The sequence below is a fragment of the Microcaecilia unicolor genome, chromosome 11, assembly GCF_901765095.1.
Source record: "Microcaecilia unicolor chromosome 11, aMicUni1.1, whole genome shotgun sequence".
Taxonomy (NCBI): Eukaryota; Metazoa; Chordata; class Amphibia; order Gymnophiona; family Siphonopidae; genus Microcaecilia; species Microcaecilia unicolor.
The window spans coordinates 172,815,286-172,837,688 of NC_044041.1; the positions used below are offsets into that span (position 1 = coordinate 172,815,286).

General features: G+C 43.3%; 1 protein-coding gene across 3 annotated transcripts in view; it reads left to right on the top strand.

Moving 5' to 3' along the window:
- Nucleotides 1–22,403, top strand: part of LOC115479933 (cytochrome P450 2A5-like) — a 79,861-nt gene that overhangs the window by 45,449 nt on the left and 12,009 nt on the right. For all 3 annotated transcript variants that reach the window (XM_030218265.1, XM_030218266.1, XM_030218267.1), the window contains one exon: nt 3,982–4,123. In XM_030218265.1, coding sequence (XP_030074125.1) covers nt 3,982–4,123 — 142 coding nt within the window. The remainder of the gene's footprint in view (nt 1–3,981; nt 4,124–22,403) is intronic.

Sequence of the window (22,403 nt, forward strand, 5' to 3'; positions counted from 1 at the left end):
CCCCCCCCCCAACGATACCTTGCAATGATCTATAGGACCTACCCAGGCCTACCTTAGGAAGCTTTGTGGTCTAGTGACCTCTCCAGGGACAGAAACAAACCCCACTCATACCTACTCTATGCCACTTCTCCATCACAATGGCTAGCCAGACTTCATCCAGGCAGCCATTTTGTGATTCAACCCAGCATGGGCAGGAGCAAGTTCGTGTTGGTCCAATCACAAAATGGTTGCAAGGACCTCCAGTGGCAGTCTTGCAACAGCGGCACGGGGCAGGAATTAGTGGGGTTCTTTCCTGACCTCAGTGCAATGTGCTAAGCACTAATTCTATAATGGTGTCTGGGCACCAAGATTCCTTTATAGAATACTAGCTTAAATCAACATCAAGATTTTTCTACTTAGGCTATGTCAATAATAGTCATAAACATTATGTGCCCAAATGCAGCACTTTAGCGTATAACTTACAGCATTCTGTAAGTACCATGTGTAAATGTTGGTCCCGCCCAGTGCATTTTGTCTAGCAAAAAAGGTGCCGGTACTCAAATGCCAGGCCACCCTTCAGGGGTGGAGTGATCATTGAGGGACCCACCCTACAATAGCCAGGACCCCTGCAACCAGTCAAAGAATCTATGACAAGGCAGAATTTGTATGTAGAACCTGAGTTCTTTCATTAAAATACGAGAACCATGGGTCAAGTTTAGCAGACAGTGGAAAAGGTGCCGGTACTCAGTACCCCCAAGTACCCCCTCAAAAAAAGCCCTGGTCCCGCCTATGCCCCACCTATGCTCCTCCTCTCTCAATGCCTTGTACATTTTCATGCTAAGCGGGTTCTACTCTTAAATAATAGAATAGTTCTTAATGCTCCGCTATTAGTTACATACATAAGGGTACAATCGAGCGTAAGAGCTAATATTCTATAATCTAAGCGTGGAATTGGCATTTAAATTTAAATGCCCTGTTATAGAACAAGGGGGTTAGTATATTTGTATTGATCAAGCTAACATCAGTTTCCTGGTGCTATCTGTAATCTCTGTTTTTCATAGGTCATCCCTTACATGTGAAAAAGTTTCTTCAGCCACTGAGAAACTTGCCAGGTTATGGTAATTTCCTGAGTTTCCTAGTCATATGCGTTTTCTTTGCACCTCTCCCTATAGAGCAAAATTCTCAATCTTTGGGTGCATTAGTGTCTAAATTGTGGCACACCGTTGTAGAATTGCCCCCTAATTGTAAACATGCAGATATAACTGTGGGGGCTGAACAGAAATACATTTAAATAAATAAACTCCAAACTACTAGGAGCAGTTGGGAGCAGAATAACTGCTTTGATTTTCTATCTTCTCAGCCTCTTCTCTCAGACACTGGGAATAGACCATGTAGACCTACCTGTTCTTTAACAGTCATGGTAGAGAGTTAGGATTGCGGGGGCAATGGTAGAGGCAAATCCTCATGTATACCAGTGGTGTAACAATGTGGGGCCACAGGGGCCTGGGCGCCCCAAATTTCCTCTGGGCCCCTGGATTTACTGGCAGGGGTCCCCAACCCCCGCCAGCTGAAGTATTGTCCAGCGCAAGTCTCCGGTGCCTGCCGTGCTCTGTCTTTCCCTCATGTCGGGAACGCTCACACTAAAAGGAGTGTGCCAGATGTGAGGGGAAGACAGAGCAGGGCAGGCAATGTGGAGGTGCCGGAGATTGGCACTGGACAACGCTTCAGCTGGCGGGGGTTGGGGACCCCCACCAGCCAAGGTATTTGCTGCGGCAATTGGTGGGGATCGGCAGGGCAGTGGGGGGAGCAGTGAGGGGTTGGTGAGGTGGCAGCAGACCATAATGTGCCCCCCCCCACCTCGGGTCTGGCCCCCTCCCACCATGAGGTCTGACTACAACTCTGAATACCCCTGTGAAAGACAATAGTGTCCACAGAATAGTTCCCAAATAACATCACAAGAAACATCATTTTGTCACCATGATCCAAACAGACAGCAAGAAGGGCCATGAACAACCTTGCACCACCAGCCAGTTCCAGTGGACCAGCAGAAACCCTCCCATCATCAGAAGAACCTGGGTTAATACCAGGAGCAGTGTAACACCTTTTTGGTTGGAGGGTCCAAAGAAACCAATCTTGGCCTCACCCCAAGCTCTCTAGTTGCTGATACTATGCTGAGCAAAATATTGGTAGGACCATGGCCCCAGTGGCCCACTTCATTCTGCTGGTACAGTGAGGTGTGCAAGATGATGCACAGCAGGAAAACAGAAGAACAGTAACCCTTGTGGACTCACAGACATATCAGTAACAAGGGTGATAAAAGAAAGGGCAGCAGACGATGTACCAACTAACACCTTTATTATGACATCCAGGACTTCAAACGAGTCGTGTTTTGGCCCGAAAAGGCCTTCCTCGGGAGTCTTTGTTTGGATGTGTGTTGATATCAAGCTAAACTTAATGTGATGTTGGTGCTGTTCAATATCTTTGCTACTTTGCTCAAATAAATCTCATGTAGCACTTGTATACTCAGGAGGAGTGCAAACTTGAAAAAGATGACATACATGCAGAAATGGACCTTCTTGCCCAGAGGAATGCCTGAGAGGAGGATTACAATTTTTTCATTCTGCTCCTCATTTAGGGGTCCTTTTTACTAAGGTGCACTGAAAAATGTCCTGCGCTGATGTAGACATGTGTATTGGACGCATGCAGGTCCATTTTTCAGCGCATCTGCAAAAAAAGGCCTTTTTTGGGCCAAAAATGGGTGTGTGGCAAAATAAAAATTGGCAAAATGAAAACTCCAAGTAGACTTTATTAGGACCCTACACGGTCCATGTTTCAGCTATAGAGCCTTCATCAGGGGTCAATATGCTGATGTTCTGTTGAGCAAATGATATTACTGGAGCACTGAAAATAACACAAAGTCAAACTCAGAGACAAAAAAGGTCACTAGCGAACACTGCGAACAAATACAACTGCTTTTTCAGTGCTCCAGTAATATCATATGCTCAACAGAACATCAGCATATTGACCCCTGATGAAGGCTGTATAGCCGAAACACAGACCGTGTAGGGTCCTAATAAAGTCTACTTGGGGTTTTCATTTTCTGAGTTTTGACTGGTTTCTTGGATTGGATTTTTTTCCATTCTGCATTTGTTCTCCTTGGTGATTTTGTGGAAGGTGTGAACCTCTTCATTTTTTTCTTCAAAATAAAAATTGGTACATGTCCATTTTGGGCCTGAGACCTTACCACCACCTATTGACTTAGTGGTAAAGTCTCAGGTGTTAATTACCCGGTGGTAATTGTCAGCGTGCGTACACTGACGATTACCACCCGGTTAGTGCTGCATGCTGGAAAATTTACGGTGTGTAGTGGATGCGCGTAAAAAATAAAATTACTGCCCGGGGTCACGCGGTAGCCAGATGGTAGTTCCAAATTGATGCACGTTGAGCACGCATAGGTGCCTACGCAGTTTAGTAAAAGGGCCCTTTAGACCCTGTTATACTGTCATTACTTGGGCACTGAATGAACTTGGAGAAATTTAAGAAAGGTGTTCACACCTACTTTTTTAGCTCAGCTTTCTGAGACATGGGATTGATGCTGGGGCATTGGCTCAGGCCTGGATTTCTTCTGCTGGTTTTGTTTATTTTAGATTGGTTCAAAACTTGTACTGTTTGATCTTATCTGTTATTTTATTTTGATTTTAATGTTACATTGTTTTATATTTAAAGCAGCTGTATAAATTGCTCTGATTCTACTATACGAAGGATGGTATAATAAATAAAGATATCAAGACGGTAATCACTTTTCAAGTCAGGTGCCTGGGTGAATGCATATGAAATATTAAAACTGAAAAATATATTGGAAGAATGAAAGCCCAAATTTTTATTAAGAAATAAATGTATATTAAAAGCATACAGAACTCTACAGAGCTAAACTATAAACACTGTCCTGGAATAGAAATTATACCATTTTCATGCACATAACTACCTCCCTCTCTCTTTTAGGGTACGCAGATATTCCCCCTGCTCCATTCTGTGCTAAGGGACCCAACACAATTTAGTGACCCAGACAGTTTCAACCCTGGACACTTCCTGGACGAGAAAGGCAACTTCAAGAAGAGAGATGCATTCATGCCATTTTCTGCAGGTAGAAATCTCTACTGTGTTTTTAGACATGATGGTAAATATAAAGCTTTCTAAAGTATTTTATAGCTTGAAAAACAGTGCAGACTGTTTAAAGGCTGTAGATAATGACTCTAAATTCGGGAGATGTGGGACACAGGGCTTCTTTAACAAAGCCATACTGGGAGAGATCAAAGGACCATCAAGCCCAGTATCATGTTTCCAACAGTGGTCAATCCAGGTCACAACTACTGGCAAGATCCCAAAACAGTAAAACAGATTTTATACTGCTTATCCTGGAAATAAGCAATGGAGTTTTCCGAGTCCATCTTAATAATGGCTTATGGACTTTCATTATAGGAAGTTATCCAAACCTTTTTTAAACCCTGCTAAGCTTATTTTAACATTGAGTAAAGAAATATTTTCTCTCGTTTGTTTTAAGTTTACTATTTAGTAGCTTGTGTGCCCCCTAGTCCTAGAATTTTTGGAGAGTCAACAAACGATTCACATCTACCCATTCCACTGTACTCATTATTTTATAGACCTCTATCGTATCTCCTCTCAGCAGTATCTTCTCCAAGCTGAAGAGTCCTAGCCACTTTAGCCTTTCCTCACAGAGAAGGTGCTCCATTCCATTTTATCATTTTTGTCGTCGATCTCTGTACCTTTTCTAATTCTGCTATACCTTTGAGATGCGATGACCAGAATTACACTTAGTATTCAAGGTCCAGTGGCATAATGGAGCGATGCAAAGGCATTATATCATTCTCATTTTTATTTTCCATGGAGACATGGAGGGGCATAATCAAACGCGAACGCCTATGTATAAGAACGTCCATCTCTGAGAACGGGTCTGTAGCCAAGGTCAGTCCTTTAGGTTGAATCGGGAGGGTACGCTTTTTTGAATAAGGTGGTTTTTAGTATTTTCCGGAAGTTTAGATGGTCGTAGGTCGCTTTTAAGGCTTTTGATAGTGCGTTCCACAATTGTTTGCTTATGTAGGAAAAGCTGGATGCATAGGTGGATTTGTATTTAAGACCTTTACAGCTTGGGTAATATAAGTTTAGATATGATCGTGTTAAATCGGAGGCGTTTCTGGTTGGTAGGTCGATTAAGTCTGTCAAGTACCCGGGCGCTTCGCCATAAAGAATTTTGTGGACCATGGTGCAGATTTTAAAGGCGATGCGTTCTTTGATTGGGAGCTAGTGCAGTTTTTCGCGGAGGGGTTTTGCGCTTTCGAATCGCGTTTTTCCAAATATGAGTCTGGCTGCCGTGTCTTGAGCAGTTTGTAGTTTCTTTAAGGAAATTGGCATGTGAGTGCAGGAACAGTGTGGAGAATGATGCAGTTGTAAAAACTATGGTAGAAATAGTCAGTTGGAGAAATGGCTTCAGAGAGAGAGAGAGCAGCAAGAGAGGTTTACTGGGTGTTTGAAGTGCAAAACGTTAGAAAAATATATTGTTTGGCTGGATAAAACAAGAGAATTGTGAGCATTTTTGCGTGCAAGTGCTCTAATTTGTAACAGAAAATTTTTTTATTTTTTTATTTTTAGTTCTGCAATTCCAGATAATCACAAAGAAAAACTTTGTACAGAAATTAACCGTTAATCATCCAAAAATACAGGAAACAAAAAGTCTCCAAGAACTAACAAAATATAATATAATAATATAGTCCACAATCGGGGAGGACGTGGTCGCAGAAAATCATGTGAGGCTGAAAAAAGATAAAAAATAGACAATACAATAGGAAAAAGAATCGGATCCTGCACCATTAATATAACTATTCCTGCTATTATATTAACAACTGGCTCCAAAAAGCAAAACAACAGAGAAAGTTAAAAAAAAAAAAAGTGATACACTGTATTATAAATGTTCATTACACACTTACATGGAAATCTTAGCTGAAATATTGTTCCTAATGCTAAAACTTCCTCTCTCATGTCGAGAAACTTAAGAACACAAGAATAGCCATACTTGGTCAGACCAATAGGAGGGGCATAATGGAACAGAAACGCCTATCTCCATGGGCGTTTATCTCCGAGAACGGGTCCGTGAAGGGGCGGGGCGGATCGTATTTTTTAAAAGAAAAAGACGCCCATGTTTTATTCGTCAAGGTGTGAGCTGGGCGTTTTTGCTTTTCAGCGATAATGGAAAATGAAATCGCCCAGCTCAATAACGAATAAATCCAAGGCATTTGTTCGTGGGAGGGGCCAGGATTCATAGTGCACTGGTCCCCCTCACATGGCAGGACACCAACCGGGCACCCTAGGGGGCACTTTTACAAAAACCAAATAAAAGGTAAAAGAGCTCCCAGGTGCATAGCACCCTTCCCTTGGGTGTTGAGCCCCCCAAATCCCCCTCAAAACCCACTGCCCACAAGTCTACATCATTACTATAGCCCTAAGAGGTGAAGGGGGGCACCTACATGTGGGTACAGTGGGTTTGGGGGGGTTGGACGACTAGTAGCATTAAGCAGCACAATTGTAACAGGTAGGGGGGGGGATGGGCCTGGGTCCACCTGCCTGACGTCCACTGCACCCCCTAACAACTGCTCCAGGGACCTGCATACTGCTGCTTGGGAGGAGGGTATGACATTTGAGGGTGAAAGTAAAAAGTTGTGAAACATCATTTGTTGTGGTGGGAGGGGGTTAGTGACCACTGGGGGAGTCAGGGGAGGTCATCCCCGACTCCCTCTGGGGGTCATCTGGTCATTTAGGGCACTTTTGGGGGCCTTATTCGTCAAAAAACAGGGTCCAGGAAAAGTGTCCTAAATTCTAGCTCAAAACTGTTCCATTATCGGCGAAGGGCGCCCATCTCTGTTCGCCCGATAACCACGCCCCAGTTCCGCCTTCGACACGCCTTCGATACGCCCCCGTCAACTTTGTCCGCATCCGCGACGGAGTGCAGTTGAAAGCGTCCAACGTTCGGCTTTCGATTATACCGCTTTATTTGTTTTTGTGAGAAGAACGCCCATCTCCCGATTTAGGTCGGAACTTGGGCGTTATTCTCGTTCGATTATAAGCAGGTAGTTCATCTAGCCCAGTATCCTGTTTCCAACATTGGCCAAGTCAGGTCACAAGTTCCTGGCAGAAACCCAAATAGTGGCGATATTCTATGTTACCAATCCAAGGGCAAGCAGTAGCTTCCCCGTGTCTGTCTCAACAGCAGACTGTGGACTTTTCCTCCAGGAACTTGTCCAAACCTTTTTTTAAACCAGATACACTAACTAACCACTGTCACTACATCCCCCAGCAAAGAGTTCCAGAGCTTTTGTTGAGTGAAAAAATGTTTCCTCCTATTTGCTTTAAAAGTATTTCCATGTAACTTCCTTGAGTGTCCCCTAGTTTTTGTAGTTTTGGAATGATTGAAAAATCGATTCACTTCTACTCATTCTACGCCACTCAGGAGTTTGTAGAACTCAATCATATCTCCCCTCATCCATCTCTTTTTCCAAACTGAAGAGCCCTAACCTCTGTAGCCTTTCCTCATATGAGAGGAGTTCATCTCCTTTATCATTTTGGTCGCTCTTCTTTGAACCTTTTCTAATTCCGCTATATTTTTTGAGATACGGTGACTAAATGCAATACTCAAGGTGAAGTTGCACCATGGAGAGATACCGAGGTATTATATTATTTTTGGTCTTAATTCACCATCCCTTTCCTAATAATTCTTACCATCCAAGAAAATCTGCTCAGTAGCCACCACTGCACACTGAGCTGAAAATTCCAGCAGATTATCTACAACAACACCTAGATCTTTTTCTTGGGTGCTGACCCCCAAGGTGGACCCTAGCATCAGGTAACTATGATTCGGATTATTCTTTCCAGTATGCATCACCTTGCATTTGTTCACCTAAAACTTCATCTGCCAATTTCCTAAGGTCTTCCTGCAATATTTCACAGTCCGCATGTATTTCAACAACCGATTTCCATATCATTTATATATATGTTAAATAGCAACGGTCCCAGTACTGATCCTTGCAGCACTCCACTATTCACCCTCCTCCATTGAGAGAAATGGCCATTTAACCCTACCCTCTGTTTTCTGTCCAATAACCAATTCCTAATCCATAGAAGGATGTTGCCTCCTATCCCATGACTCTTTAATTTTCTCAGGAGTCTCTCATGAGGAACTTTGTCAAAAGCTTTCTGAAAATTTAGATACACCACATCAACCAGCTCACCTTTATCCACATGTTTTTTCATGCCTTAAAAGAAATGAAGCAAATTGGTGAGGCAAGACTTCCCTTGGCTGAACCCATGCTGACTCTGTCCCATTAAACCATGTTTATTTATGTGTTTCGTAATGTTGAGTCTCTTTTGAGTGCTTCTGAAATGTAAAAAAAAAAGGGGGGGAAGGGTGAAAGGATATATTTGCTTTTGGGAATTACATTAACCTGTACTGTTTAAGATTTAAGGACATGTGCTCAGAATATAAAGCCAGATATTTACCTTTAAAATGTTTATTTACAATACAGGTAATGTAATAATGTTAAATGGCAGCTTTTAGAGATTTTACATTTGGGAAATGTGCCATAAGATAAATATTGTTAGTCTGAATTATTAGGCTGGATTAATAGTAACTCGCTTTGATAGAGGATGCTGGTTGGAGTGGTGAAGGAGATCTTTCCTCTGGAGTTGGATGGTCTTTGATTGAGGTTCTTTCTGCAGCTGGTTGGAGTGGTGAAGGAGGTCCTTGCTGGAAAAGAAGTCTTTTTGTTGCAGGGTTGTTGCTGGAGCCTGGAGAAAGTCTTATCTTGGATGTGTGTGAAGTCCGGCAAGGCCCAGCTCCAGAGAGTAGGGAAGAGAGGAAGAAGCATCATGACCAACTGAGAATGTTCCAGGGTTTTATAATTTCTTGTTGGACCATAGGCAGATGTCAGGTGGGGTGTATTTGATTAAATGAAACTCAGGGATAGGTGAAAACTAGTTCCATCTAGTTTTGAGATGGAGCATAGTGGCCAGTCATATGTTTAATGACATCATAAGAGCTCCTGGCTGGCTATCTGCTGTATTACACATCCATATTTGCCATACTTATTATTATTTGTTACATTTGTATCCCACATTTTCCCACCTATTTGCAGGCTCAATGTGGCTTACATAGTACCATAAAGGCATTCGCCTAGTCCGGTAGAGAAACAAATACAAGGTGATATTGTGGTCGAATAAAGGTACATGTGTATCAGGTACAATGGGGGTTGAGGAGAGGAAAGGTTATATAGAGGGGCATAATCGAACGGGACTTCAAAAATTGCTCCCAGGTGCATAGCTCCCTTACCTTGGGTGCTGAGCCCCCCCCACCCCCCCAAAAAAAAACCACTCCCCACAACTGTACACCACTACCATAGCCCTAAGGTGTGAAGGGGGCACCTACACGTGGGTACGGTGGGTTTCGGGTGGGTTTTGGAGTGCTCACATTTACCACCACAAGTGTAACATGTAGAGGGGGATGGGCCTGGGTCCGCCTGCCTGAAGTCCACTGCAGCACCCACTAAAACTGCTCCAGGGACCTGCATACTGCTGTCATGGAGCTGGGTATGACATTTGAGGCTGGCACAAAAATGTTTAAAAAAAAAAACAAATTTTGGGTGGGAGGGGGTTGGTGACCACTGGGGGAGTAAGGGGAGGTAATCCCTGATTCCCTCCGGTGGTCATCTGCTCAGTTGGGGCACTTTTTTGAGGCTTGGTCCTAAAAATAAATGGACCAAGTGAAGCCGGCCAAGTGCTCGTCAGAGCCAGCCTTCTTTTTTCCATTATTGGCCGAAGCTGACCATCTCGTAACCACGCCCCCGTCCCGCCTTCCTTACCCTGCCGAAACGCCCCCTTTAACTTTGTCCGGCCCTGCGATGGAAAGCAGTTGAAGCCGGCCAAAATCAACTTTCGATTATACCGATTTGGCAGGGTTTAGGAGATGGCCGGCCAACTCCCGATTTGTGTCGGAAGACGGCCAGCTTTCTCCTTCGAAAATAAGCAAGATAGTGTCCATTACGAGCTTTGGTTTTGCTGTGTTGCAGAGGGTAGGTATCTATGTTGGGTCAGTGGGGTATGCCTTTTCGAATAGGTAGGTTTTGAGTGATTTACTGAAGTTTAGGTGGCCATAGGTTGTTTTCACAGCTTTTGGCAGTGCGTTCCATAATTGTGTACTTATATAGGAGAAGCTGGATGCGTAGGTTGCTTTGTATTTGAGTCCTTTGAAGTTTGGGTAGTGGGGGTTTAGGTATGTTTGAGATGAACTAGATATGTTTCTGATTGGTAGGTCAGTGAGGTTTGTCATGTATCCTGGGACTTGGCCATAGATAATTTTGTGGACCAGGGTGCAGATTTTGAAGGTGATACGTTCTTTGATTGGAAGCCAGTGCAGTTTTGGCCGGAGGAGTTTGGCACTTTTGAATTGTTGTTTGAATATTTTTACTGCTGTAATTGTCTATTGCTTATGTTTGATTTATTCTTACTGTACATTGTCTTGAGTGAATTCTTTCAAAAAGGCGGTAAATAAATCCAAATAAATATTTAGCTGTCTGGCTGCTGTATTACACACCCATATATGACAGGATTAAAAGGGTCATTATTTGAGAGTAAATGGGCTTTCTTTTGTCAGATTAGGTGGGTAGATGGGCTTTTCAGTCTCTGTGATTAAGTGAGTCATTGTCTTTGAGTTTCATCCAATCTTTGATTGCTGTCAATATGCAGACTTTTATTCTTTGGAGATCTGGTGATTGACTTTTTAAGTATCCATCCAGCTAGCTTTTGTTACACTGGTATTAGTGGACTTCAGGGGGATGGGGCCAGTTTCTGATACTGAACATGTTGCATTAGCAAAATATATATATAGAGAGAGAGTTTTCCAGCAAAATCAATAACTCTGACAATTAAACCCATATCATGCTACACTTCTAGACACATAAAGAAATATCCAAATCTTTTCTCCCAGAAACATAACAGAAGTAGCTTGCCTAAGCAAAGCTTCTTTATCCTGTAAGATCACTAAGGAAATCAACAAAGTGTCTCTTAATATCATCTCATCTTGAGAACTTTCCAAAAGAATTGATACAATTAAACTATCCAAAGAAAGTTCTGCCACAGGGGGCTCGTCCAAGGTCCCCTTCTAAGTTGAAAAGCCAGGCAAAAAATATATCTTCTGCAATGGTGATAGTCCATTTTCAGGGTATTTAAATACCTCCTTCAAAAATTGGAGCTCTGTCCTTTCCTGGTTCTCTTCCTACCTCTCCCTCCGCACCTTTAGTGTTCACTCTGGTGGATTCTCTTCTACTTCTATCCCTCTGCCTGTCGGCGTACCTCAGGGGTCTGTTCTTGGTCCCCTCCTCTTTTCTATTTACACTTCTTCCCTTGGTTCATTAATCTCATCCCATGGCTTTTCCTACCATCTCTATGCTGATGACTCCCAAATCTACCTTTCAACCCCTGATATCTCACCTTGCATCCAAACCAAAGTTTCAGCGTGCTTGTCTGACATTGCTGTCTGGATGTCTCAACGCCACCTGAAATTAAAAATGACCAAAACCGAGCTTCTCATTTTTCCCCCCAAACCCACCTCCCCACTCCCCCCGTTTTCTATTTCTGTCGATGGCTCTCTCATTCTCCCTGTCTCCTCAGCTCGAAACCTTGGGGCCATCTTTGACTCTTCTCTCTCCTTCTCTGCTCATATCCAGCAGATTGCCAAGACCTGTCGTTTCTTTCTTTACAACATCCGTAAAATCCGCCCCTTTCTTTCTGAGAACTCTACCAAAACCCTCGTCCACACGCTTGTCACCTCTCGTTTAGACTACTGCAATCTGCTTCTTGCTGTTCTCCCACTTAGTCACCTCTCCCCTCTCCAATCAGTTCAAAACTCTGCTGCCCGTCTCGTCTTCCACCAGGGTCGCTTTACTCATACTACCCCTCTCCTCAAGTCACTTCACTGGCTCCCTATCCATTTTCGCATCCTGTTCAAACTTCTTCTACTAACCTATAAATGTACTCACTCTGCTGCTCCCCAGTATCTCTCCACACTCGTCCTTCCCTACACCCCTTCCCGTGCACTCCGCTCCATGGATAAATCCTTCTTATCTGTTCCCTTCTCCACTACTGCCAACTCCAGACTTCGCGCCTTCTGTCTCGCTGCACCCTACGCCTGGAATAAACTTCCTCAGCCCCTACGTCTTGCCCCATCCTTGGCCACCTTTAAATCTAGACTGAAAGCCCACTTCTTTAACATTGCTTTTGACTCGTAACCACGTGTACCCACTTGCCTCCACCTACCCTTCTCTCCTCCTTCCTGTACACATTAATTGATTTGATTACTTTATTTTTTGTCTATTAGATTGTAAGCTCTTTGAGCAGGGACTGTCTTTCTTCTATGTTTGTGCAGCGCTGCGTACGCCTTGTAGCGTTATAGAAATGCTAAATAGTAGTAGAAGTAGTAATTTAATAGATGGAAAATTCAAAAGTCTCAAGTTCAAAGACTTAGCTCCATTCTTAAGATTCTCCAATTTATGCTGGAATAGCAAATTGTCCTCTGTAATCTGTGAAACAAACTATTCCAGAGCCCTGACTTTATCTTCCTGAGATTTAACCAGAGAGTTTACGTTTTTTTTAACAATGAAGAATTAGTTACCATAGTAGCAAAAAAGATTAAACAGACTTATGGAGGGATTCTACAGCAAGCCAGGCCCTCTGAAGGGGGGGGGGGGGGCAAAATTCCCCGGGACAGGGCATCTAATGGGGGCCTGGCACCGGGGTCTCTGTCTCTCTCCTGTTCCTGACAGGACCCGAGTGATCGCGTCTCGACAGGAGAAGGAGAGAGAACTCTGGGGCTGGGCCCCCCTTGGAGGCTAGGGAGGACCCGGAGGAGCAGACACAGCAGGCTGGCAGGGGTCCCCCCCCCCCAGGCCCCACCAGCAGAAGAGATGTTCCTCCAGTGCTGCTCTTCTTCAATCTGCCACATTGCCTGCCAAGCAGTTGCTTTTCCCCTCAGGCCGCACATGCTTGGTTTTGAAACCGAGCATGCGTGACATGAGAGAAAAAGCAGCCGTGCGGCACAGTGGAGAAGAGCAGCACTGAAGGAACATCTCTTCTGCTGGTGGGGCCTGGGAGGGACCCCTGCCAGCCAAGGTATTTACAACTGTGGTGGGCAGGGGGTGGCAGTGATCCTGGGGGGGGGGGGGGGGCGGTGGCAGCGGTGGTGACGATCCTGGGGGTGCCCTGCCCCAGGCCTGGCTCACTTTCTCGGCGGCCCTGCAGCAAGCTAGATGGATACCAATGCAAACTGTGCTGGTATCATCAATGGTCAATGGTTGTAGGATAGGGCTGCTTTCCATTGTGCCCATGGCAATTTGACCTGTCATGACTGCACTTGAGATGTCTTCAGCATTCAGCATTGGTATAGTCACCACAGATGTATGGGTCTCACCCTCCAGCGCTTCCAAAGCCACTGACATCTGTTGGGAGGGTGCCTCCAATATTGGCCAGGAACTAGCACCTTTTGCTCTCCCTTGCATAGTGGGCGATGCTGTAAGGAGAACACTAGGGCTACACTGGCTGAGCGAGGTGTCGCTCTCTGTGCAGGGGTTCCTCACTGCTGCAACAGTATCAGAAATGCCCACCAGTGCAGACATCCTAAATACAGTTATCTCGGCTTGCCTAAGCATTGGAGTCACGAAGGACAAGGAGAGATATCCTTGGATTTTTCCACTTTCACTTGGGCATCATAAAGATGTTTCAAATATGAGGTTAAGTAAAAAGTCCGGGAGCTGCATCACAATCTCCTGCTCAGGATGCCATTTTTGCCACTCCCCCTTTAATACCCACTGGTGCAGGCATCATAAATGTAGTGATCTAGGAATACATAAGCATTGTAGTCACAGAGGACAAGGAGGGATAACTTCAAATTCTTCCTTTACTTTGACATCATAAAGGTACGAGTTTCAAATAAGTGTTCAAGTGAAAAGTCTGGGAGCTGCAACATAGAAAATTCTTCTTTTTTTGTGATCAAAAGAACGTTTTAAGTAACGACTGAATATTAAGCTGAAACATTAGTAAATTTTGCTCTAAAAATAATATTAAAACTGATGGCAGAAATTAAAAGCTAATTTACAAGAAAATTTGTTTTAAAAAATTCTATTTTGACGTTGAAAAGCACTGACGTTAACTTGTGTCTACTGAAAACTGATAGAGCAGGTGACCGAGGAGAATAATTGTACTCTCAGTTCAAATAATTTGACTATTTTGCTATTTAAAATTAGAAGAGGGGTTGTACATGTAGGATATGTGCCAAAGGGGTCCTTTTACCAAGCTACAGTAAAAGGTGCCCTGCGCTAGCGGCAGGGACCGGTTTTTGCCGCGCACTGAGGCCCTTTTTACTGCAATCCGCAGCGGGTAAAAAGGCTGAAATAAGAAACGGTCATGCGGTAAGATTTCACTTACCATGTGGCCATGCAGCGGGAGAACACTTACCACCACCTATTGAGGTGGCGGTAAGGGCTCCAGCGCTAACCCGGTGGTAACCAGGTAGTCTGTGGCACTGCCCAATTACTGCCGGGTTAGCACCTGTGGAAATATTTTTTAAAAATATTTCCGCTAGTACGGGAAATGCCACCTGCTGGGGGTGGAACTACTGCTGGTGCCCACATTGGGCCAGCGGTAGCTCCAGATTGGCATGCAGTAAGCTCCTGGTGGGCTTGCCACTGCTTTGTAAAGGGGCCCCTAAGTGATATTCCATAACTCCGTACGTATTTCCGATAGAATGTAGTTTGCAGTTGGACGTACACTTGGCAGAGTCTGTGCATGGTGCAAATTTACATGTGTAACTTATAGAATACTATCCCCCCAGATATTCAGCACTATTTAACCAGCCAGTTATGGCCACTGACCAGTCAAGTTGTATTTCAGTGCCTCACCGCTAATATTCAGCGTAAGATAACTGGTTTCCTTCACTGAATATTGTCGGCTAGTGCTTAAAAGATAACTGGTTATATTGCACGATAATCAGCAATATTCAGTGCTGACAGGCTAAGTTTAGCGGCCAAATCAGACCACCTATATAGCAGTCCTATCTTTGGCCACTATAAATTTAACCAGCCAATGCAGAATATTGACCTAGCTGGCTAAGTTTGAGCCGGTCAAAAAAAAAAAGGGATATTCAATGTCGGTTACTGGAAACGGCCTGGCATTCAATATTCATGGTCAGCGTTGATCGCAGCACTTGGGCAGGCTGCATGCCACGGGCTCAATATAGGCCTCTATACGTTTTATGCACATCTATGGAATATAAGCAATATAACAACTACCTCCTGTGTATTCTAACTTTACCCGAGACCTCAGCGGTGCTACTTACAGAATATAGATTTGAAAGTCTGTAAGGTTTATACACCCACCTCCTCATCGGTCTAAGGTACATCATACTTTTCTCTTATTAATTATTTTTGTCTTTTTTTTTGCTTTTTGTCTATTTTCATCGTCATATACATTTTTCAATTTAAAGTTTCTTCAGTGACTCTTCAATAAAGTTAATTAAATGAGAGATACTCATCTGAAAATGAGATAGGAACATTGTCAGGGGATTACTTAATCCAGCATAGACTATGTTTTGCCCTGGAGCATGTTTCAAAGCTGACTGAATGTTCTGATCGTTCCTAGACTATGTTTTGCCCTGGAGCATGTTTCAAAGCTGACTGAATGTTCTGATCGTTCCTAGACTATGTTTTGCCCAGGAGCATGCTTCAAAGCTGACTGAGTGTTCTGATTGTTCCTAGATTATGTTTTGCCCTGGAGCATGTTTCAAAGCAGACTGACTGTTCTGATCGTTCCTTGAAACAGCTCCAGGGCGAAACAGTCTATGTTGGATTAAAGTAATCCCCTGACTGAATGTTCTGATCTCATTTGCAGATGAGTATCTCTCATTTAGTTAAAGTTTAAATGAGAGATACTCATCTGAAAATGAGATTAGAACATTCAGTCAGGGGATTCCTTAATCCAACATAGACTGTTTCGCCCTGGAGCTGTTTCAAGGAACACCCCCTGGTTTAAAGGGCTCTGGCATTTCTCAGCCTTCTTTACATGCTGCTTTGAAACATGCTCCAGGGCGAAACATAGTCTTTATTGGATTAAGTAATCCCCTGACTGAAAGTTCCTCATCTCATTTTCAGATGAGTATCTCTCATTTAATTAACTTTATTGAAGAGTCACTGAAGAAACTTTAAGTTGAAAAATTTATATGACGATAAAAATAGACAAAAAAAAAGACAAGAAAAATTAATAAGAGAAAAGTACGATGTACCTTTAGACCGATGAGGAGGTGGGTGTATAAATCTTATTGACTTTCAAATCTACATTCAGTAAGTAGCACCACTGAGGTCTTGGGTAAAGTTAGAACACACAGGATATACATCAGGATTTTCTGTCTAAAAATGCATAAGATGGAACCTCCAATGGCAAAATAGATGGGCATTTTTTCAAAGGACGTCCAAGTCAGAATAGAGATGTTCAGCTCATTACATCCAAAATGGACATCCATCTCACATGTATTTTCCAACAGGATATATGTCAGGACTTCTTGTCTAAAAATACGTAAGGTGGACATCCTGCATGAACAGCCATTTTAGAAACTGGAGCATCCAACATGTGAATGGGAAAAAAAGCAGGGGCAGGGTCGTCTGTCTGGCAGCATTCCTAGAAGAATGGCCACACAGACGTCCCTGCAGAGCAGAGGGGAATCCTAGTGGTTACTGTAGTGGACTGTAAACCAGAGCACTCAGGTTCATAACCCCTACAACTCTGTTATTTTAAATGCTGAGCCCTCCAAAAACAAATACCTACTATATCTGAATGTACACCACTTCAGTGCCATTTAGGTTTGCAGGTAGCTTATATATTTAGGTACATTAGGTATTTTTCTGTTTCTGGAGGGCTCACAATAAAAAAAGAAAAATACAAGAGTTAAAGTGGGATTTGGACCTGGGACTCTTGGTTTTAAGTCCACTACTGCTAAGAATGCCTATAATACTTGAAACTGTCATAGAGCCTGGTATTCCTTTTCAGTTTCACTTTCCATGAAAAGGGAAGGGAACAGCCACCACTGGGGGATTATGGAGGTATTATGCCTTAATCCCTCTAGTGGTCAGCTGCTCAATCAGAGTACCTTCTTCTACCCTGGATATGATGGAGAAGGTCTAACTTAAGATGTTCTTCTTTTGAGGCTTGGACATTTCTTCCCGTTTGGTAATCACTGTTGTAGGCCCTGATTTTGGGCCCTGCCTAGTCCAGCCCAAAACACCCACAACACGCCCGCTTGCTATTTGGACGTACCTCGGTGTTGAATTCCCCTTTTCTGCCTTTACAAAATGGGTATTTGGACGTTTTAACATTTTGAGATGCTCATATGCTTTGAAAATACACTCCAAAGTGTGACAAAATGGCACATTCCTCCTTCCTATATTTGTAAGCTCATGAACTTCTGTTTGACAACTGTGTGTTAAAAGACATACCTAAGTGTTTTAAAGTATGGTAACAGGGGCCGGGTGTTTCTTTGTGTATACTCTATGTGTATCTTTCTATGTGGAACTTTATATCTATGGGGGTATGTGTGTGTGTGTGTGTGTGTGTGTCTTTCTGTACATGTATTTATATATAAGTGTGTGTCTCTGTGTGTATTGTCAGAACCTGTTCCCATTGGCTCAGAAGAGCAGGACTAGTCACTAGCCCTTCAATGCTTAAGATAAGTCCTTGCTTCTAATAAAAAGAATCAAAGACAGACCACTGGTATTCTTATTAGCAACAGTAGTCCTTATTTTTTTTTTGTTACATTTGTACCCCGTGCTTTTTCCACTCATGGCAGGCTCAATGTGGCTTACATGGGGCAATGGAGGGTTAAGTGACTTGCCCAGAGTCACAAGGAGCTGCCTGTGCCTGAAGTGGGAATGGAACTCAGTTCCTCAGGACCAAAGTCCACCACCCTAACCACTAGGCCACTCCTCCACTCCAGTTCCATCACTAATTGAGTAAGGGTGAGTTTCTTATCACTGGTCCAATAGCATCTCACACCATCTTGGAGAACAGCCAGTACCTTGATTGTTCTGTATAACTGATACTACTTCTGGCAAAGATCAAGCAAACTTTATTAGCTAGTCTCCATATCCTTTTCCCCATAGTTTTAAAACTTGAAGTTTCTGCCCCAGGTTAAAGATTAGGGTTTAAAATAGGAATTGTAGGATACTGATAAACACATTTAGAATTTTAATTTTAAAATAAAAAAGCAAGCAACCTTTATTAGCTAGTCTCCATACACCTTTCCCCATAGTTTTAAAACTTGAAGTTTCTGCCACAGCATTAACAGATAGTCTCTAGAAGGCACAGAAGGGCACAGTTCAGTCCTCATTAAACTCCCTCCCACCCCTAGCTCAACTCTTCATTTATAGTCAATTATTCTTATTAAGACAACAAGGGGGGAATTTTCAATTTTCTTTAGAGTTTTAATTACATTTAATTAGTTTCCAAGCAGTAAACCCTAAATAAATTACAAATTACACCAGTGATAAGGATCATTATAATCATCTGATATCCCTAGTACCTTAAGAAGTTTTAATTATACAACTCTATAATACTAAGATGCAGACATTAATCAAGCAGTGAGAGGGGTGCTATCCAGTCTTTTGCATTGAGTGTCACATGTATGATTATCTCCCATTTGGTGAGATGTCATATGTGTGTGTTCGATGCAAAGAGTTCCTATCTCTCAGAGAACGAGTCTGTTCTCTTGAGGCTAGAGTAGCAGAGGAGCTGAGACAGACAGAAAGGTACATAGAGGAGGCCTAAAGGGATGTTGTAGAGAAGTCCCACCTCCAAGCTGGCAGCCTCTGTGCTGCCTTGGAGGAGGCAGGCCTTATAAAAGGAGAACATCACCCTGGTGCAGCTGGAAGTAATCCTGTAGGCAGGACCAGCACACCAGGGAATGCAATATTTTCTTGCACCGATGATGTGTCTCCAGGACCTACTGCCCAGGTGGGAAGAGTAAGGATAGTTGTTGTAATTGGTGATTTGATTAATAGGCATGTAGATAGCTGGTTGGCTGGTGGACATGAGGAATGCCTGGTCACTTGCCTGCCTGGTGTGAAGGTGGTGGACTTCACGCGTCACTTAGATAGAATTTTAGATAGTGCTGGGGAGGAGCTGGCTATCTTGGTACATGTGGGTACCAATGACATAGGAAAATGTGGGAGAGAGGTTCTGGAAGCCAAATTTAGGCTCATAAGTAGAAAGCTCAAATCCAGAATCTCTAGGGTAGCATTTTCTGAAGTGTTACCTGTTCCACGTGCAGGACCCAAGAGACAGGCAGAGCTCCGGAGTCTCAATGCGTGGATGAGACAATGGTGCAGGAAGGAGGGTTTTAGATTTGTTAGGAACTGGGCAACATTCTGGGGAAGGGGGGGAGCCTATTCTGAAAGGATGGGCTCCACCTTAACCAGGGTGGGACCAGGTTGCTGGCATTGGCATTTAAAAAGGAGATAGAGCAGCTTTTAAACTAGAAACTGGGGCTGACAGTCGTTCAATAGCGCATGGTTCGGAATAAGGTAACTTTCAAAGATTTCACCAAAACAGGGAAGATAGGGTATCCTGATAGTGAGGTTGCAAAACACACAATAGTAGATCAGGTGTCCTTAAATAAAAATAAAAATCAGACAAAATATTGCAAATTAATACTATCAAGTACTGAGCATGATGTAAATAGGTACAACAATTATAGTTTGAAATGTCTATATGCAAATGCAGAAGCCTAAAAAATAAGATGGGAGAGTTAGAATATATTTACCTAAATGAAAAATTAGATATAATAGGAATCTCTCAGACCTGGTGGAAGGAGGAGGATAACCAATGGGACACGGTCAAACCGGGGTACAAATTATATCATAGTGATAGGGTGGATCTAATTGGTAGAGGGGTAGCATTGTATGTTAAGGAAGGCCTTGAATCAAATAGATTGAAAATTCTGCAGGAAACAAAACACATCTTGGAATCCCTATGGATTGAAATTCCATGTGTAAAGGGAAAAGAATAGTGATAGGAGTGTACTACCATCCGCCTGGCCAGGATGAACAGACAGATGTGGAAATGTAATCGGATATTAGGGAGGCTAACAAACTGTGCAACACAATAATAATGGGTGATTTCAATTACTCTGATATTGACTAGGCAAATGTAACATCAAGGCTTGCTAGGGAGGTAAAATTCCTTGACAAAATCAAGGACCGCTTTATGGAGCAGCTGGTTCAGGAGCCGACAAGAGAAGGAAAAATTCTAGACCTAGTCTTTAGCGAAGCACATGATCTGGTGAGGGAGGTAATGATGATGGGGCCACTTGATAACAGTGATCATAATATGATCAGATTTGATATTAGCTTTGGAGTAAGCATACACAGGAGACTGATAAAATGAGAAGAACGGCGAAAAAAACACTTAGAGGAGCAGTTGTGAGGGTCAAAAATTTACATTAGGCATAGATGCTGTTCAAAAATACCATCCTGGAAGCCCAAGCCAAATATATTCCGTGCATTAAAAAAGGAGGAAGGAAGACCAAATGACAGCCGCCATGGTTAAAAAGTGAGGTGAAGGAAGCTATTGGAGCTAAAAGAAAATCCTTCAGAAAATGGAAGAAGGAACCAACTGAAAATAATAAGACACAGCTTAAGGAATGTCAAGTCAAATGCAAAGCTCTGAAAAGGAAGGCAAAGAGGGACTTTTTAAAAAGTTTGCATTGGAGGCAAAAACACATGGAGGGGCATAATTGAACGAAAACGTCTATCTCCATGGGCGTTTATCTCCGAGAACGGATCCGTGAAGGGGCGGACCGAACCGTATTTTCGAAAAAAAAATAGACATCCATGTTTTATTCGACAATTTGTGAGCTGGGCGTTTTTATTTTTCAGTGATAATGGAAAATGAAAGCGCCCAGCTCAAAAACGAATAAATCCAAGGCATTTGTTCGTGGGAGGGGCCAGGATTCGTAGTGCACTGGTCCCCCTCACATGCCAGGACACCAACCGGGCACCCTAGGGGGCACTTTTACAAAAACAAAACAAAAGGTAAAAGAGCTCCCAGGTGCATAGCACCCTTCCCTTGTGTGTTGAGCCCCCCAAATCCCCCTCAAAACCCACTGCCCACAAGTCTACACCATTACTATAGCCCTAAGGGGTGAAGGGGGGGCACCTACATGTGGGTACAGTGGGTTTGGGGGGGTTGGATGACTAAGCATTAAGCAGCACAATTGTAACAGGTAGGGGGGGTGGGCCTGGGTCCACCTGCCTGAAGTCCACTGCACCCCCTAACAACCGCTCCAGGGACCTGCATACTGCTGCCAGGGAGGTGGGTATGACATTTGAGGGTGAAAATAAAAAGTTCTGAAACATCATTTTTTGTGGTGGGAGGGGGTTAGTGACCACTGGGGGAGTCAGGGAAGGTCATCCCCGATTCCCTCTGGGGGTAATCTGGTCATTTAGGGCACTTTTGGGGCCTTATTCGTGGAAAAAACAGGGTCCAGGAAAAGTGCCCTAAATTCTAGCTACAAACGCATACTTTTTTCCATTATCGGCGAAAGGCGTCCATCTCTCCTCGGCCGATAACCACGCCCCAGTTCCACCTTCGCCACGCCTCCGACACGCCCCCATCAACTTTGTACGCTTCCGCGATGGAGTGCAGTTGAAAACGTCCAAAATCGGCTTTCCATTATACCGATTTATTCGTTTTTGTGAGATAAACGTCTATCTCCCGATTTGGGTTGAAATCTAGGCGTTTTTCTCTTTCAATTATAAGGTGGATAGTAAACATTTTTTTAGGTATATTAAAATTCAAGAAGCTGGCAAAAGAATTGGTTGGGCTGCTAGATGACCGAGGGGTAAAAGGGCCAACCAGGGAATACAAAACCATAGCGAAGAGATTAAATGAATTCTATGCTACGGTCTTCTCCGAGGAAGATTTGGGAGAGATACCGGTGCCAGAAACTGTATTCAAGGCTGACAAGCCGGTAGAAACTGAATGAAATCTCTATAAACCTGGAGGATGTAATGGAGCAGTTCTACAAATTGAAGAGTAACAAATCTCCTGGACCGGATGGTATTCATATGTAATTTATCCTTAAAATCAAACATGATACCGGAAGATTGGAGGGTGGCCAATGTAACGCCGATTTTTAAAAAAGGTTCCAGAGGGGCCCGGGACATTATAGACCAGTGAGTCTGACGTCAGTGCCGGGCAAAATGGTACAGACTATTATAAAGAACAAAATTACAGAGCATATTCAAAAACATGGATTAATGAGACAA